This window comes from Centroberyx affinis, unplaced genomic scaffold (assembly GCF_046629955.1).
Source record: "Centroberyx affinis isolate AG114_WGS23_722 - 3 ecotype Tasmania unplaced genomic scaffold, CSIRO-AGI_Caff_v1 ptg000734l_1, whole genome shotgun sequence".
Taxonomy (NCBI): Eukaryota; Metazoa; Chordata; class Actinopteri; order Beryciformes; family Berycidae; genus Centroberyx; species Centroberyx affinis.
The window spans coordinates 102,068-119,983 of record NW_027279348.1 but is presented as its reverse complement, the minus strand read 5'-3'; the positions used below and the strand labels follow the sequence as shown (position 1 = coordinate 119,983).

The window sequence follows — 17,916 nt, the reverse complement described above, 5'->3', positions numbered from 1 at the left end:
ACAAACTACTCTCAGTATTGCTTCGAAATCAGTGTGTTGCTTTGTTGGCCAAGTCGATCAGAATGCAACGCCTTCTCCAACACCAGAGAGGCTTCTTTTCAGGAACTAAATGTCTCTCTGACATCAGTGCTTCCATCTTTTAAGGAGGTTTTGAAACTTTTGGTGATAGCTCAGATTCAGTGTAGCTATACTTCAAGCTTTACTGCAATCAACACAATTATACCAGTCCTTTCCACACATACAAAAACACAGACACACACACACACATATACAGTATATCTACACACACACATGCACCAGGAATGGCATCATGGCATCATTTTTGCACTGAGCTGAACTTCCTCCCCACAACCACTAACCATCCAATCCAATCATCCATTCTCCCAGAGCGTCTCCAAGTGCCGTCTGCTTTTCCCATGGAGGTACCCTGCAGCTAACTACATCTTCTTGCCTCTGAGACCGGGGCTCCGATGCGACCGCGGCTATCTATTTACAGAGTTTCTGCCTCCCACAGCGTTCTCACCAGGACGGCGCACACAGACTGATCTGGTGTGGAAAGAGGAAGTCTTAGGCAGGGCAGACCAAATGACACAGTGGGACGCCTGCAGTTGAGACGTGAGACACTCACTGAGCAAGCAACCAAACTGTACCGACCACGCTCACATATAAAGCTTGAGGCTGTGAAGAATGCTAGGAAAGCTCTGTATGTTTGAATGGATGCTGTAATTCCACATACCAAACCCCTACTACAGGATACCAAAGAAGGAATGAGCACTGGCGTTAGATGAACAGTTACAGAAATACAAAAATGACACGGGGCCGTTTGCATGTTTCGGGAAATAGCACTCTGTAGCTTGTAAATGGTGATAGAGATATAAAAGTGGTAGCGCTGTTTATATGTTTTGAATGTGAAAGGAGGTCATGTGGTGTGTATCGTGTGTGTAATAAAGGTTTATGAAGTCTGAAGAGCTGAGAAAGAAGGAGACACATGGTCTTTTTAAGATATCAGTCGTAGTCTCCCTTTTAATTTGTATAAGTCTAGTGACTAGCCTCATTAGGCCCACTTGATATTGACTGATAATTAATCATACACCTGGCTAATTGTGCTGGTGACATTTAGACATTTAGCTCTTATCCAGAGTGATTTACAATGAGTGACCAAATGTATCATGGAGAATTTTACCATCAGAAGAAGAAGAAACTGAAGAAGAAGAAGCTGTGTGTTTGAGGAAATATGGGTGACTAGCACTAGTTAGCAAGCAAATTGCACTGTTCTGTGATATTCAACAAGGCAAACAACCTGAGATTTTTAGTATAGTACTAAATAGCACCCAGGCTGCTTTTACTCACTTGATTACAGTATATTGAGTTTTCTCAAGATAGCAGCTTCTCCACTGGCTGAGGCATGTGAATTTAAATAAGGAGGCTATTCCCTGTAATAACTTAACACAGGGACTCAATAAACAGAGGCACAGGAGAAGAAGAAGCCTCCCATAGGAGCTTTCCATAGAACCACTAAGTCTGTTAATACAGCAAGCAAAATGATATTCACTCTTATTCGTTGGTGCTTGTAACCCTTAGGTTACCTCTGGCATATCTGCAGCCTATGTGCTGTGAACGATATCAGAGACTATAACAAGCATTGAACTACTTGTGCTAATCCACATAGACTTTGTACAGTAAATATCTCTATCACCATTTACAAGCCACAGAGTGCTATTTCCCAAAACATGCAAATGGTCCCATGTCATTCAGTGTTCAGTGTATTTGCCCTCCCCAACATTTTAATACTGTCCCAGTGTGACAGTCTTAGTCTGAGTTGTCACCGTTCCACAGACCACAGTGTAATTAGTGTGGTTTGTGTCTCTGGCTGGCTCCCTGTCTGCCTACAGAGCGAGCAGAGAGGAAAACACCCATCCAGTCCTTCTCCAGAGGAGGGGAGAGAGCGTGTAGGGGGAAGTTAAAGCTAGTGTGTGTGTGTGTGTGTGTGTGTGTGTGCACTTATGGGACCTGCTGATCCACCAGTCTTGTTTTTCTATTGAAGAACTGATTCATCAGAAGCGGGGCACAATATCAGAATTGGCTTTCCACCAGTGTATTGTCTGAAAACTTTTCTTCAGTAAACTTGGGGCCTTTGATGAAGAAAACAAGGAAGGTGGTTCACTGGCTCCCTGGCCACCACACTACCACAAAGCAACATCACTAAAATAAAACTGACTAATCTGGAGACACTTCAGGATTGCTGTCTATGTGATTTAATGTGCAATAACAAACCACTGCTACAAATCAAGCAATACAGATCAGAAGAATATTGAAATAGCTGATCTTACAGTACTGTTACTTCAGTTTCAATTTACTCAAGTTGGAGTAACAAAAATAGTCAGTTTCATTAAAACCGTATACTTAATTACTCTCAAACAAAAATAATAAAGATTCTCTGCATATTCCTAAATCGACCCCTCCATCACCCCACGTTAAATGCATTGATAACCTATTTTGGTGTTGTCCTTGCAAATAATTACGGGTCTTTATCAGCAAAGGTTTTGGGAATGGCTCTTTTAAGCACATCAACAATGGGAAGTTATGGAAAGTAAAGTCCAGAATGACTGTGTTTTTCTGTAAATTACCTCACTGTATACACCACTCTTGCCTAACAATAGGAGAAATAGGATAGAAAACTAGAGCGAAAAACACTATGCAAGTACGCGCGTAAATAGCTATATCCACATTAATGAGTCAAATCCAAGTAGGCTACTCAAAAGTAACAGAAGTTGTAATGAGTCACTTCCCGTCGCTGTACATACGCACAGCCTACCCATGAGGTGCGTGTTGATTTACATTACAGCGTTGCATTACGCTGAGACAAATCCATGACTGCATCTATTTCTAAATGTTTACTGGTGGAGTAAATGGTGAGAGAAGTCGCCCGGGAGCGCGTGACGTGCGTAAACCAGGAATTCATCATCTCTGCAACTTTTCTTCTTCTCTTTTCTGACAAACGGAGTGGGGGAAGGGAGAAGTAGAGAGGAGAGAGGGGCAGGAGAAAAAAAAAAGAGAAAGGACGACGTCAGATGGTAGTGGGATGGCTTTGTGTGAGGGAGAAGTAACGAGAATAACGAACTGAAGAAAGGAGAGTCAGTGAATGAGCTTTGGCTAGCCGGGCTGCCCCGAGACAAGAACCAGCGCTTCAAAACAAAGAACAGCCTGCAGATTTTCTACGCTTTCACTTAACGTAAGTAAGAGGCAACTTGCATGAAGACAACATAAAATAGATGCGTTTTAAAATCTAATTATTGCGGTGCGGTGCCATTCATGTAGCATGCACTGATTTCATACATCTTCCTTCCTTCTTCTTCTGGCTATTTGGCTTCAGTAGGCAATGAAATCCTATTGTTGGGAAAAGAAAGGCATTGATTAAAAGTGTGTTTTGGGGTTTTCAGTACACACACACACACACACACACACACACACACACACACCAAGCCAAGAAGTGTTACTTGGCTTGATTGCCCACTAACTGGTCCAATAATAGCTCCCTTTCTCTGTTCTGTCAGAATCAAGTGTTTGATTGCATTGTTTATCTGCAGCACAATGTGTCTTTGTGTTATTAAGGAGTAGGAGCCTGTCCATGCATGCCTCATTAATTCCTCGGCCACAGAGAAACTGTGCAGAGGCTGCCAACTTGCCTCCTACTGCCCCCTGAAAGAGCCCAGATCACAACCTTAGACACAATCAGAACCATTAACTGCACGCCGGCGGGTGACTCAGCCATTTATTCCTCTCCTCCAAAATGAAATAGGATGGAGATAGAGAGGGGGAGCAGGGACGAGTTTGTTCAAGATGAAAGTGAGATATTCACAGTTGCAGTAAGCCGGCAGCACCCTGCCCACCCTGTGTGTGTGTTCAGGTAGAACATCTGGTAGTAGTTTGACATCACAGCCCAGCGCCCATTACAGAAATCACTTCCACGAGAAGCTTAAATGCTTATTATAAGGCACTTTATTTTTTATTGTTTTTATTCTGTAATCTGTCTTTCACACATTGCTATGCAGCAGCACTTTCTCTTTCCACCACAAGCCCATGTCCTTGAAGCGAGGGGAGGAAGCCCATCGGTGTGAGCCACCCATGGAGCCGAGCTTGATATAGACCCTTCACTGTGTAGGAAAGTGGAACCGCATCATAAACTAAACAAAACCAGGAAGACTTTCAGTGTTTCCTTTAGCTGTGGCCAAGGACAAACCAGGGTAAAACATTGAGAAGAGAGACTCATCACCATCCTTCAGAAACTGCTTTTCACTATCGGGTTTATTGGTTCTGCACGTTAAAGGAATAATCATATACATCATATACATATATACTTTTACACTGTTCAATATCATAAGTTGATGTTCAGCAAATTCCAGGATTTATTTTGTGATGAATGTTGTAATTGACTTTTTTGTTGTACCCACTTTCCCTCAACCTGCCTCGTCTACTTCGACTTCAGTTAGTGATTTCCTACATTTCCCAGAATGACTTTTGACAGCCTGCAGAGAACAGGCCTGAACTTGTTGTATGAGTTATACTGTATAGGTGGAGAGAGCAATAGTGATAGTGGAGTGAGAATTTTCCAGTGAGATCACCCCTTACTCACTACATGTGTTGTGGCTGCATTGCATTCTGGTCTATTGAGGCTACTGTCAGTGGAGAAATTGGTATCTCTACCTCTTCTACGATGGATTTTTCCCTGTATGATTGTTGAACGCTGGAATGGGTTGTCTGGGTTGTCTTGCTGTTTGATTCTGAGAGACTGACACCAAAACGTGACGTTTGCTGCTGATGTTTTAGATTGTTGAAAAATGTTGCAGCTTCCATTGCAGCTGTTCTGGAAATATCAAAGCAAAAATATGAGCCCAGAAATGCAAGGTACATCACCAGTAGTTGTTTTTTAACAGTGTTAAAAAGAGCTGTTAAAGAGTGTTTTAGTGTAAAGTTTACTTCAACAACACCATAGAAGACCTTAAAAATCACAGTATAAGGAATAGTGTAGTGTTCTTAAGGCAGTTTGTACCGTTCTCCCACCAATCCTGCTCCTCAAACCTTCTAGAAACAAACTAGAGAGCAGAAGAGGGGTGGAGGGGTGGAGTGAGGCCTTGTCATGCCTGTCTTTGTGGTTGTGAAATGTGAGGGTCACCAAGGGGCTTTGTGCGTCAGAAACTGTGGGGCCACTACAGAGTCAGCATGGAGAGCGAGGGGCCGGGGTGTTACACAGATTGAATGGGTTAGGGGCCACAGTGGCCTGTCTTTGAGAATGAAGAAGTGCATTCTGGGCCAATGGCGGCATGCCTTTGAGAGTGAGGGGCCAGTGTTGGTATGTCTTTGTGTTGCCTTTGTTGAGTTGAGTTGCAACAGATGAAGAGGGACAATTTTATTCAGGCCTTTGGCACATGCACACGCTTACTCACACACAAGCACACGTACACAAACCTACTTGGCTGATGCTATTCTCTGGGGAAGTCATGCGTTTTGCTGCAATTAAGGTCTGCAAGAGTGAGTACAGTCTGGCACCTTTCACTGTGTATGGGTGTGTATTTGTTTTTGTGTTTGTGTGTCAGAAAAGTGGGCTGTATTGTTTTAGCACGCTGTTGGAGGGCTTCTCGGCTCTTTGTTTACCGTTTCGGGCCTCTTTCATTGTCATCGAGACCTCAGGCCTCTCAGTTGTATTTCAGTGCTAGAGCTGCTGGCATTCCTTCACTCTTCAGAAACAGTTGGGGATTAAATATTTAATGGGTTGCTATGTTCAAAACAGATTGGATTGCTTTACAGTGTTTCATCAGGGTTTATAAAACAAATCTAAACTCACTCTTCAGCACTTAACATGCATTTGATGGGAGCTATCACTCACTGGTAGAAGTTATGAGACAGAAGTTGTGGTGTATGCCTATCCATGGGAAACATTTTCTCCTCTCGCAACTCTCTTTCATTCACTGTTTATGGAGAGCTACAAAAGCACTGGCTCACATGGTTATGGTTAGCGAGAAAGAGTTCTTGCACAGAGCGGCTTGGGTTGTTTCATAATATCTAGGAGAAGGATTGAGAAAGCGTCATATAAACTATAAACTGAAGGAACTGACCTCATCTGCGTGTTTTTTCTCTTCAGCACTTTCTCTCTCTCTCTCTCTCTCTCTCTCTCTCTCTCTCTCTCTCTCTCTCTCTCTCTCTCTCTCTCTCTCTATGTATTTTGTAACAAAACATGCTGTGAAAGCAGGTGGATGTGTGCTTCCCCCAGGCTAAAGGGTAGGTGTGGCGACCAGTGGGGAGACCATAATGCACATCTCATTAGTGCTGTGTGTAAGTTCTCTCATGCCTCTCTGCTGAAAGGCTTTGTTCTCTCTCAACCCCAACACCTCCGATGGCAGACGTGGTTTGAGTTTCACAAGTACCCAGATCTGCCTTTCAGACCCAAGGGAAGGGAGCTTTGTCTGGTGTTTGTTGCCTTTCAGAACATATTTCAGTGATGAAGGTTTTAGAGTCAACACTGCAGGGCATGGGTGTCTTTATTCTGGCTAATGTCATGGCTTGTCTGCTGCTGTTACACAACATCAAGCAATCATCCACTATGTCAAGTCAAGGGAGAGCCTTGATGGGGCACTGACAATGAAACCTTCCCTTAAAAAGTCCAAGAGAATTGATGCAAATTAAACCTTTACTACCGTTTTTGGAAAAAAAGCAATGAAGAATTGACCATACACATGATGGCAAAGGTAGAAGTAACTAATTACATTGACTCCTGTTTCTGTAATTGAGTAGCTTTTATGTCTATTTATCCTTTTTTGAGTATTTTTTAAAGTCAGTAATTTTACTTTTACTTAAGTACGTTTTTGCTGAAGTATTGTACTGGACCAATCTAAATAGGCCAGTTTTGGAGCCATTCACAGTGAACAGTCAGTCAGCAAAGAAGAGAAGAGCAATCTGGCTTTACTTTTATTATTAAAAGAATCTAGTTTGAACTCTGTCCTCTAATCCTTTTAGAATTGCACGGGGAAGATCACATCTAACAATGTTCTCTTCTCTGAGTACATTTTAAATGAGCTACTTTTTTCTTTTACTTTAGTAGATTTTTACACCGGTAATTTTGTACTCAGTTCTTACTTCTAGGTGAGTAGGATGTTTTAGTACTCTTTCTAAGCCTGCATGATGGACAGGGAGAATGAGTGTGTGAGATTGTTTTTTTTTTCACTGTGTGGGTTGTGTCAGTTTAGCTCTCAAGCTACATTGCTTCATTCCCCTTCACTTCCACCCAGAGCTCAGCTGCTTGCATTCTTTTATGAGAGAGGGATAAGTTTGGTCCTGCCTCACTCAGAGTGGTATCACACTGCTCCCATCTCTCTTGGGATCCTGCAAGACTTCTCCAGTTTCCTGACTCCTGCATACAGAGGGGAATCACACAAGACCTTCATCATAGTGGCCTAACCCCCGCACTGTGATTTGTCCACGGTCGACATCTTGTTTGGGTAGTCGTGTAGCCCTGAAGATGGTGAAATGGTCTCTAATGTGGCTTCGGTTTGAAGGCCTTCCCCCTGGCTAGTCCAGATGCATGACCACACCAGGCCCAGCAACTTAAGGAATAGATTACCTTGGTTTGAGGTTTCTGGTCCGGGGTCTCTGACTTAATTGCGCTAAGAAAAAATAGCTAATGGCATCCTCCCAGCCCAGATCACCTGGGGGGTCAATTGATCTGGGTGGGTGATCCACTGGGTCCTGGGTCAACCACTGTTCTAAACCGGGACGGCTCACACCCATTACAGAGAAACAAAAACATGTCCAACTCATCTCTCACAATTTGTAAATTTATGTCCATGAATGGAATTGTTCCTTGCAAACTGTAACGGCTTTAGTTAACCGCCCCTTTATGGAGCAATCTGGGTCAACTGTGCCTTAGATCTTTCAATACCCTCCATCCCTCCTCCCTCCTCTTCCTCCCCCCTCAACCACCCACCTTCAATCCCTTTTCACTTTCAGCCCTCCACAGCAGGCTACACTGGCCTGGCTGATTCCAACCGCTCATTACCTCAGCACCTTGGCATGCTACCAGCGCCTTGGCTGATATCTCAGACCAATTACTCTAAATTTACTACTCAGTGGCCTCCACAAACTGGCCAACTGACTGACCCACATATGCCTCATCATACCTGCTGCTACGTTCGGGACTTTGAAAAGGCACCGGCTCATATTGATGTTACGCTTCATTAGTAGAAATTTTATCGACCGTACAGGCTGTTTGGCCAGCAGGTTTTCGCAGCCAAACCTGTAGTACTCATGGCTGGTCATGGGCTTATGGGCTGTATTTTTGTAAATTTCATCAGAAATAGTAAGTCTCATAGCAGCAAGGAGACTGTTCATGTTGGCCTGGTGAATGTAGGGATTGGAATATTTTGTGTAAGTTGGCTTCAGGCCCTCACAACATACACATAGTCCGGAGTAGCAGCTATGTTGCTTTCAGGCCAGGAGTGCAGTGTGGGATTGAGTGGGTTCAGATCAGATGCAGAGCCACAATTATTACTGATCCAGCTTTCATCTACCAGCATATCTACTGGTTCATCTGTCCAAATCAGCATCATGGAGTCATGAAAGACACATTGCACTCCATGATCTGTCAGTGTTGGTGATGATACATATCTATAACAGTGACTGGAGGATCCCTGCTCCACAGGCACATGCAGAACTGCAGTAACAAAGATCTGACAGTGTGGAGATACATATCTATCAGGCCAACTGGGAGGTAGAGAGAATTTATCCCGCTGACCTCTCACCCACAGCGCCTTCATCGCCGCTGTTATGAATAAGTCATAATTCTGAGCCTCTGATGCGCTGTGAAGTGTAAAATACTCCTCCCCCAGCACACACATAAACACAGAAAACCTTGACCGTGCCGAGGAAGTGCTATTCGAGCACTTTCCCAGAAGTCTGTTCAATAACCAGCAAACAAGCGGAAAGTATTCATCAGTTCCAGGATGTACTGACCCCTCCATTCTCTAATTGACATTGCAGCAGACATGCACGCACGTACGCAAACACACACACACACACCACCACACATGTTCACACAGACAGACAAGAATGACAGACACATGCCCACATACACACATACAGACACACAAACCACAGGGCTCATTGGCAAACGGTGAGGGCCAACCAGCTACCAAACTGATATTAAAAGTACAATATTATCAGCCAATTTTTGCCCATAATTTTGAAGCAGTCTAATGTCAACATTTGCACAATACAAAGATTAGTGCTTGTGGTTTATGATAAAGTCATTAGAGGACCTTGTCTTCAGATTTTTTATTTGAAAGTTAATATTGAGTTAATTATGTGTGTAAGAATCTGTATTGTTTCCTGATACCCACAAAAAGTCCTTACTGGAAAATAAATCAGTAAGCTCTAATTTCTCTCCTCAAATGTCAATATTAGTGTCCAAAAATCCTGTTACAGTCAGGCCCTAATATGAACACGTTTAATTCATCAACTCTGTGTAAATGTATATGCTTAGACATACTCTCAGTTCAAAGCCAAACAGAAAAAGTCCCTTAGTCCTTTCTGTCTCCTTCACTTAAAGTTTTCATCTCTCTTTGAGCGTTGTCTTTACTGAGACTACAGAGAGCCATGATGAGGTATGAGTGATGAGATTTCCTGTAAGACAGTGCGGGGGGAGATCACAGAAGGTGCCTGCCGACTGCCTAGACAAGGTATGTTTAAGCTCAACCCCTGTAGTTTGAAGAGACCGAGCCGGTAATTTGTGGGCATTGTAGTCTTAACAGACAGCACCGTGCCCTGCCTGAGTGGACTATAATCAGCTGCAGACACAAGACTCAAACTGCACAGGGGAACTAAAACTGTAGCCTGGGTGGTTGGTTGGTGACAAACACACAAACACCCATGGAAGCACACATACATACGCACGTGTGTTCATGTACACTTGGATGAACAAACACACACACACACACCTACCCGTGTCCACATCCACACGTAAATACACATATGCAGGATGCACATTCAAAACCTGTCTTTTTGTTTTGTGATGGTTGCTATAAATAGAGCTAAAAGAGTAGTTGTGTGGTGAGTGAATAGTGTTGTGTGACACCGCTGTGAAGAGCTACTGCAGAATGGAAACTGTGATAACAATAGGAAGAGCTACGGCTTGTGTAGAGGCTTGGAATAGACTTCAGGACTAGAATAGAGTTGGGTGCAACCCAAACCCCAAACACACACACACATGCACACGTGCACACGTGCACACACACACACAGACACACACACACACACACACACACACACACACTCTCTCAATGACTCATGTTGGAATTTGTCTCTTCAGATACACCTCAAATGAACTAAACCTGAATTTTATTGGAATCATGCTCAGAAGAAGCAACACAAATCGAGTTGCCTTTCTTTTGACATTCATTTTATACTTTTTGCAAAATGTTAGAGTGTTAGAAGAGTGTATAGGAGGGTTTGAATTGAAACAGCCATCATGAAAGACATCCTCTCAATGCATTACCTCAGCAGCTGTTGGACAGACAACGTTGCTTCCTGTTTGCTTCCTGTTTATATAAGCTATATCCTTTTTGGCAGATATGAATGGTAACGCTACTGTAGCTTATATCTGCTGTTGCTATAACTTAACTCAGCAGTTGTATTGGGGAAAAAGCTATGAGTGTCAACTGGTAAAAAAAAAAAAAAGCAAAATGGGTGATTAGACAGTGTATTTTAGCTCAGTGTTCATGTAATCGCGAATTAAGATGAGATCTGAAGAATCACAATGAAGCAAGTCTAAAAGTAGAGACATGCTTCTCACATTCTGTTCAAGCAAAGTAGAATCAGATGGAGTAGATTAACTTTATTGGGAATGTTAGAGATAGGCATCATTGCCAAACTCAAGAAAAAGCAAAACCTGTGCACACACTTAAAGCACAATGATTCATCCTTAATACAAAAAAAAAAATCGATCATAATTACACAAGACCTATTTGAAAATATGACTGTGGAGTTCTGAGTGTAGGAAGTAACTTTGAGTTCAACCCGCATCTCGACTGTTCTCACTTCTCTCATACTTCTCTCATACCTGCTCTTCAGATGTTGTCATACCTGAGACTTTGTTATCATAACCCAGTTTTGGTGGTTTGGAGTCAAGCACCCACCTCACCCCCCACCCAGTACACTCCCCACCCCACCCCACCCACCCCGCCCCTCAGACGATCCAGTCAGCCTTTGAAACTGAATGAGAGAATATTCTTGGTTTTGTGGCCTTGGAAAAAAGTCTGGAGTGCCTTGCCTTGGACTGACTCAGACAGTAGATCATATTAGACAATAGACAACATCAGTGTTCATTCCCTACAGACGTGTCAGGCTGATTTACCATCTTGAGGGGAGATGGGGGAGGTTGTGTATCCTAATGCCTCGGTCACCCCCACACCTCCCCCCACCCCCCAGGGCATCAGCATGACTTCTAGTTCTTAATTACTGTTTTGGTGCTGAACATTTCAACACCACGAAAATGACACAGACAGCAAGAATTAGTGCAATAACTTGATAGAACAATCTGCCCTTATGCGTTTAACAGTCCTCCCTCCCCTTTATATGAAAGTTATGAATCAGTTAAGCTGAGGCAAAGCCTGATTTGTGGGACATTCCATTACTGATACAGACTGTAGACACTTAAGCTTTTCGTGACCTTCTTGGGGGGATGTATTGACTTGGAGATGTGAGACTGTGAGGTCCTCCAAGACCGTAGAGACGACCATGCTGTATTTAACCCAGATCCCACATATTTTCCTGTGTATATCATAATACTGGATCATGATGTCAGAGGGCTTCTGAGAAACCTCCGTACTCCCATGAGGACGCAACTGCATCGAGGCCAGTGTGGCCACAGCAACGGAGTCATAACATAGCAACAGTATCCCAATCAGCCTGATTGGGACACACACACACACATTCACTCACTCAAACACACACATGCACACAGATACACACACACACAGGGTTGAGAAGGTTACTCTCAAAATGTCATCTGTTATAGGTTACCTATTATTTGTAATCCAGTAGTGATTACTGGTGGAAAATTGTTATTAATAAGAAACGACTTGTTTGCTCAGCAATGTAATCTGATTACTTTCAATACCTCATGGAGGACTTCAGGGCCCAAAATCCAGAGAGAGTGAAGTTAAGGAAGGAAGGAAGGAAAGAAAGAAAGGAAAGAAAGGAAGAAAGAAAGAAAGGAAGGAAGGAAATGCTGCTGTGATCAACAGCATCATGCTTGAGACACAAAAATAATGTAACATAACGCTATAATAAAGCTAATAACCAGACTCCCCTCAAATTTATTATATTTATTCAGACTGTAATTTGAATAGTGAACAGGATGATGAAGCTACAGTTGAACGTCTGCCCTGCTGCCCCGTGTGTGGTTTCTACAGCAGTGTGGGTCTGGCGTGCTACACTGTGTGTCATTGTGAAATGTTGCATGCTTTAACAGCCCGCAGTGCTGATCTGTACTGACAGGTGCTCAGTGGCAAAACATGAAATTCTTCTGTCATTTTACAGATAAAAACAAACACACAAAGGCAGAGAAAGTATGAGTAAAAAGACAGCAGTATAAACTCTGGGCTTTGCATGTTGTCTCTAGCTGAGCGTAGTAAGTGTGTGTGTGTGTGTGTGTGTGTGTGTGTGTGTGTGTGTGTGTGTGCGTGTGTGTGTGTGTGTGTGTGTGTGAGTGTGCATATTTGTGTGTGTGTCATGATTCACCATGACTGTTCCAACACTCTCATGGCTTTAAATCAACAGACATCTGGAACTGTTGCTCATGATGCACTCACAGCTGGCTGATGGTGAATTTGAACTCTCTCTCTCTCTCTGATTGTGGGAATGTCCTGGGTCTCTCTGATGAATAGGGGAGGGACATGCTGTGAGGTATCCAGCGGACACAAGTTTGCTGATGCAGAGCGCTTGAGTAATCAGTAGATGTTCATCCTTCCTATGTAGGTGTGCCTCGTTATCTTCTCTTTTCTCTCCCTTCTCACATACATAACTCACTCACAGCCATTCCCTCCTCTCCTCTCTCCTGTCTCGGACGCAGTTGGTAATCCCTGTGTGTCTCTGTGTGTCTGCAGGTGTGTTTTTCAGCTGGCACCATGGCTGAGGGAAGCTGCTTCGGGGCGTTGTAGCTGTGTGGGACGACCAAACGCACCCCTACCCAAGAAACAAGAGAGGGAAGCGAGAGAGAAAGAGTGGGAACTCTGAGAAGAGGGAAAACATTTACTCAGAGAGGATAAGATCAACAGCCCATCTGGATCTGGACAGGGAACTTTTAGCCTGCAACACACTAATCGGACTGTTCTCTTTTTTAGGAAAGGAATTTAAAATTTCCTGTTTCCAATACTGGTGCTCTGTCACTTGGAGGAGCTTTAAAGGGCTTGTTTCTCAAGTGTTAAATTTAGTCTTTAGTTGTTGCCAACTCAGAGAGAGTCGCCATCATGTGCCATGTGATTGTAACGTGCCGCTCCATGCTCTGGACCCTGCTCAGCATCGTGGTGGCCTTTGCTGAGCTCATTGCCTTCATGAGCCCCGATTGGCTGTTGGGATTCCCTCGGTCGGACTCCAGTGTGAGCGGGGTGGGAGTGGACTCCGGGGAGTACCGGCCGTCTCTCGGCCTCTACAGCCGATGCCTTCGCATCGGGACCCGGGGAGGAGGCGTGACCTGCGGGCCCTACGCCGGAACGTTCGGAGAGGTGGCCAGCGGCTTCTGGCAGGCAGCCATGTTGTTTCTAGCGGCGGGGACGTTACTGCTAGGGGGCGTGGCCTGTATCTCCATCTTCAGCCTGTGCTTCCAGAGTATCCTGAAGAAAAGCATCTTCAACGTCTGTGGACTGCTTCAGGCCATCGCAGGTGAGACAGCGGTGTGTGTGTGTCTGAGTATGTGTGTATGTTCAGTATGTGTCTGTCACAGAAAAACTAGTTCTTTGTTATCAGAGCCAACAGCCAACGATACCGGCTTGTAAAGTGTGCGTTACAACAATGGAATCCCACAGGTGTGTGTGACTGGGCGGGCCCGTCATCCAGCTAATCTGTCATTATGTGACATCATTGTAGGGGGCAGTCAAGTGGGGTTGTGCCTCTTATCATAAATCAAACTCTTGTCAGTGGATAAATAGATGTCTAATAGGCCGTATTCTTCACCAGAGTTGAGTCATCTGTTTCCCAGCAGCTGCACTGTGATTTGTTTGTGCTTTCAGCCTGATGTTTATACGTACATGACTAAACCCTTCGTCTCAACGTCTGTCCCACCTCCAGGGCTGTTGCTGATGGTGGGCCTCATGCTGTACCCTGCCGGTTGGGGTTCAGAGAAGGTGATTGGCTACTGCGGCGCCGAGGCCTCTCCCTATAGGCCGGCTCAGTGTTCTCTCGGCTGGGCGTTCTACGCAGCGATAGGTGGAACGCTGGCAGCCTTCCTGTGCGCCGTTTTCTCCGCGCAGGCTGAGATCGCCACCTCCAGCGATAAGGTTCAGGAGGAGATTGAGGAGGGGAAGAGCCTGATCTGCCTGCTCTGAGCCGTCGGAAACACAGCAAACTCATCCTATGCCTAATTTCTCCTGCAGTGGAAGCCTGCACGTTTCCTTGGAAGGAGGAAGGATGTTTCAATTAATGATTTTCTTCAGGTTCGCCTGGATAAAAGCAGCTGATTGTTGAGGCTTGTTCACAGAGACAGAGACTCGCATAGCCTTCCTTACACCATCCAAGCATGGTGTTCCAGCCAGAAAACCACTGTACCTGATGTTACCAAGAAAAAGGAAAAGAATCTCATTTGTCACCTACTAAAACTTCAGGTTAAACTGCCAAAACAGCCTCTGCACAGCAGCAGGCCAAGGAACGTGACCTGTACACGTATCCAGTGTGTTTGACCAAGACGCTGTTTATTTTAATAATGATTTCTGCCTTAATCCACTAGAAACCACTGGACTGGAGTGGCAGGGGTTTAGTTTATGATAGGGATATGGATATATCATTAGTGTTATTAAGGACAGGTTGAACACAGACAGTAATCAGTGTGTAAGTTTGTATCATGTTGTTGATTTACACGGTTCACCTGCAAACCTCAACAAACCACTCTGAATACTAGCAGATGTGTCAACTGAAACACTCAACAACATCTTGCTATGTTGTGTGTATGCGTGTGCGTGGTGCTAGCCATTAACCTTTGAGGTTTCTAAATGCCCAGATGTTCTGATTCTGTGGCACAGCAGGGCAGTAAATCTCTCTTTAGCTCACTTCAGATCTGCCAGTTAAGAGATTGTTCACTTCAAAGGGAGTTCCTCCTGTTAAATCAATTGTTTTGGGGTCTATTGCAGCTTAATAACTGGCTGAAGTGTGTTTAGAAAGAGAACAGAGCCTTGCCGTAGGTTTTACTGTGGTGAGCTTTCATGTGAGGATGTTTGCTCACAGTGAGATAAAGCAGGCCGCACCATAGTTTAGCATGAGTTACCTTATTGCATGCAGAGAACCAAACAAACAAGGAGTTCAGTCTTTGTAGCAAGTAGCTTACTGATCTTGCAGCTGTAGAGAAGACAACTTTGTAAAGACGTCCAAGGCACACTGAGGTGGTGAATACGTTAAAAAGACTTTATTGTGGCATGGTTTGGACAATTTTACAAAGTGTGTCTTCTCTACAGCTCCAAGATCAGAAAGCTAATTCCTACCAAGAAAGACTCTTGTTTGTTTGGTTCTTCCGGACTATTTCCCATTCCAAAGAGCATCTGATTTTGTGTTTTGCACTTCAGCGTTCCATTCATTTTTACCTTGTTTCATGTTCTGTATTCTCCTGTGTTTTCATTTGTTCAAACATACTATAATAGTCGCTGTACATGTAACATGATTCATGTGATTGCGTTTATTCATTGTAGATGAGATGTGCAATAATTCAACTATAGTGTGTGTGCGTTTGCTGCGAAAGTGAGTAGTGTGCCTGTGAGATGTGACTGAAAAATGAAAATGTAACATGGACTTGTACCACATAGCATTTCTAATCTGTCTGTGCTTAAATTAACATGTTCACTGTCCACTGTTTTTGTTATATTAACAAGAGAGTAATAGCATCTGTGGCACATTGTATGATGCTGCATGTATGTGAAAGGTTCATGTGTGAGGAGAGAAATCCAGTCTGTGCTCTAACTCATGAACAAATAAACCTCGCCTTCTTCAGTAAATGTATGTATCTGTGATGAATGTGAAGGTGATGAACTAAAGTGCAAAAGTCTAAGGGTCATTTTTCTTCAGCAAGAAACTGCAAACCTCCAAGTCCTTAAGCAAACACTGACACCTACAGTCAGAAAATAGATAAAACACAACAAAGGAGCTGCTACTGATTGACCTAAGGAAGTAGTATCTATGGAGATTTTGATTGCTGATTGATTCTATGCACAAACCCTCACGAGACCCTCATGAGAGGGACATAAATATTTCTTTCAAATTTTATTTCATGTTAATACCATAAATATACAAAACTCAAACTATTTCACATGCGACAAAGGCGAGACAAGAGTGCATCATTTTTTCTTTTTACATATGATTGATGATGGGGATCAGATTTTCAACTTTACAAAATATACAAGTGTCCCTTTTAAATGAGTTTCTTCTCAAATTCAGTGAAATAACATGATCACAGGCCAAAAACACCATGTTGTGTCAGCAAACCTCAAACACAGAGTCATCCCGTCACGAGGCCAGCTAGCCTAATACATCAAGGAACTGCCCACTGTGTCATGGCTTCATATAATGATTGACTGAATACTGTTTAAACCTATTGATGAATGGAAGTCATATGAATCCGCATAGCAAATAAAAACTGTAATGTGTTAAAGTAAAACATGGCAAGGGAACACATCACGAACCAAGATTTAAAAACAAATCTATATGGACATTTGGTAGATTTCTCACAGCTTTTCAGGACATAGCATTAACACTTGAGGGAAGAAAAAAAAATCTTTTTTCTTTTCGACAGATCATCCAAGCATACATTCATCCACACAACCGCACCTCTTTCAGGGTCAAGTAGCAAAGTCACGTAACACTTTTTTGTAGCTAGTTGATGCTATGATCATGTCATTACAAAACCACACAAACATAATACATAATGTAAAATCAAATCAAACAAAATTGAAATGCAAATGACATAAATTACACCATAAATAAAAGAAAACAGTTTGCTTTCTGTACTATGTTCAACATAAAACAAGAAATGTGCAGTGAATTTAAAACAAAATATTTCCAAACAAGAAAAATACTGACAAAATGTAGGCCCATTATTTTGTGACAGATTATTGACCTTCAACTTCATAAAACTCACAGGAGTATTTAGTCACTATAATATAACGTTCAGTCCATTAGTAATAACAGCAGTACCAGTCATCAGCCATCTTTCATGCACATCTCCAAACACTCGCTACCAAAATGAGAGGTGCCTCGCACCAGCTAAAGCACTATACAAATGCAATCCTCGTCCAGTGACAGTAGTCTGGTATTAGTCTATACAGCTTAGCGCTATATAATAATACCAGCATTATTGTAAAAAGTAACGTAACTAAGGGATGTCATTGAATGTGCATTCCTCAGTGTCCAATCCTCTGTGTGAGCATACTGTTCATATTGGCTATCAAATTTCAGATGGCAGTAATGTAAATACTGACAGAGGAAATTCAATGGAAGTGTAAGTGTTAGTGTAAAAATGCAGAAGTTGGAGTGTGTGTTAGTCTATGTATGGCGTACATATACAATGCACTGTTTATACTATTTGTATGTAGATGTGTTAATGTCGAAAACCAACCCTACCTTTATCACTGTCCAGATCATATTCTATAAATAAAGGCAGGCTGTCACTTC

General features: G+C 43.1%; 1 protein-coding gene across 3 annotated transcripts; it reads left to right on the top strand.

Moving 5' to 3' along the window:
- The first annotated feature begins 3,018 nt into the window (after positions 1-3,018).
- LOC139644418 (LHFPL tetraspan subfamily member 2a protein-like) lies at positions 3,019-14,593 on the top strand. 3 transcript variants are annotated; one of them, XM_071519765.1, is made up of 3 exons: positions 3,019-3,232; positions 13,155-13,929; positions 14,335-14,593. In XM_071519765.1, exons 2-3 carry the CDS (start codon positions 13,518-13,520, stop codon positions 14,589-14,591), a joined length of 669 nt encoding a protein of 222 aa, XP_071375866.1. In that variant the 5' UTR covers positions 3,019-3,232; positions 13,155-13,517; the 3' UTR covers positions 14,592-14,593. The 3 variants fall into 3 exon arrangements, with proteins under 3 accessions (XP_071375866.1, XP_071375868.1, XP_071375867.1); XM_071519767.1 differs by lacking the exon at positions 3,019-3,232 and adding an exon at positions 12,994-13,022; XM_071519766.1 differs by lacking the exon at positions 3,019-3,232 and having other exon boundaries at positions 13,073-13,929.
- The last annotated feature ends 3,323 nt before the right edge of the window (positions 14,594-17,916 follow it).

What these genes read in the sequence shown, in the direction of transcription:
- LOC139644418 (XM_071519765.1), top strand. Translation starts at nt 13,518, where the DNA reads ATGTGCCATGTGATTGTAACGTGCCGCTCCATGCTCTGGACCCTGCTC. An exon ending in ACTGCTTCAGGCCATCGCAG is followed by an intron (nt 13,930 to 14,334) that starts GTGAGACAGCGG and finishes TCCCACCTCCAG; the next exon opens with GGCTGTTGCTGATGGTGGGC.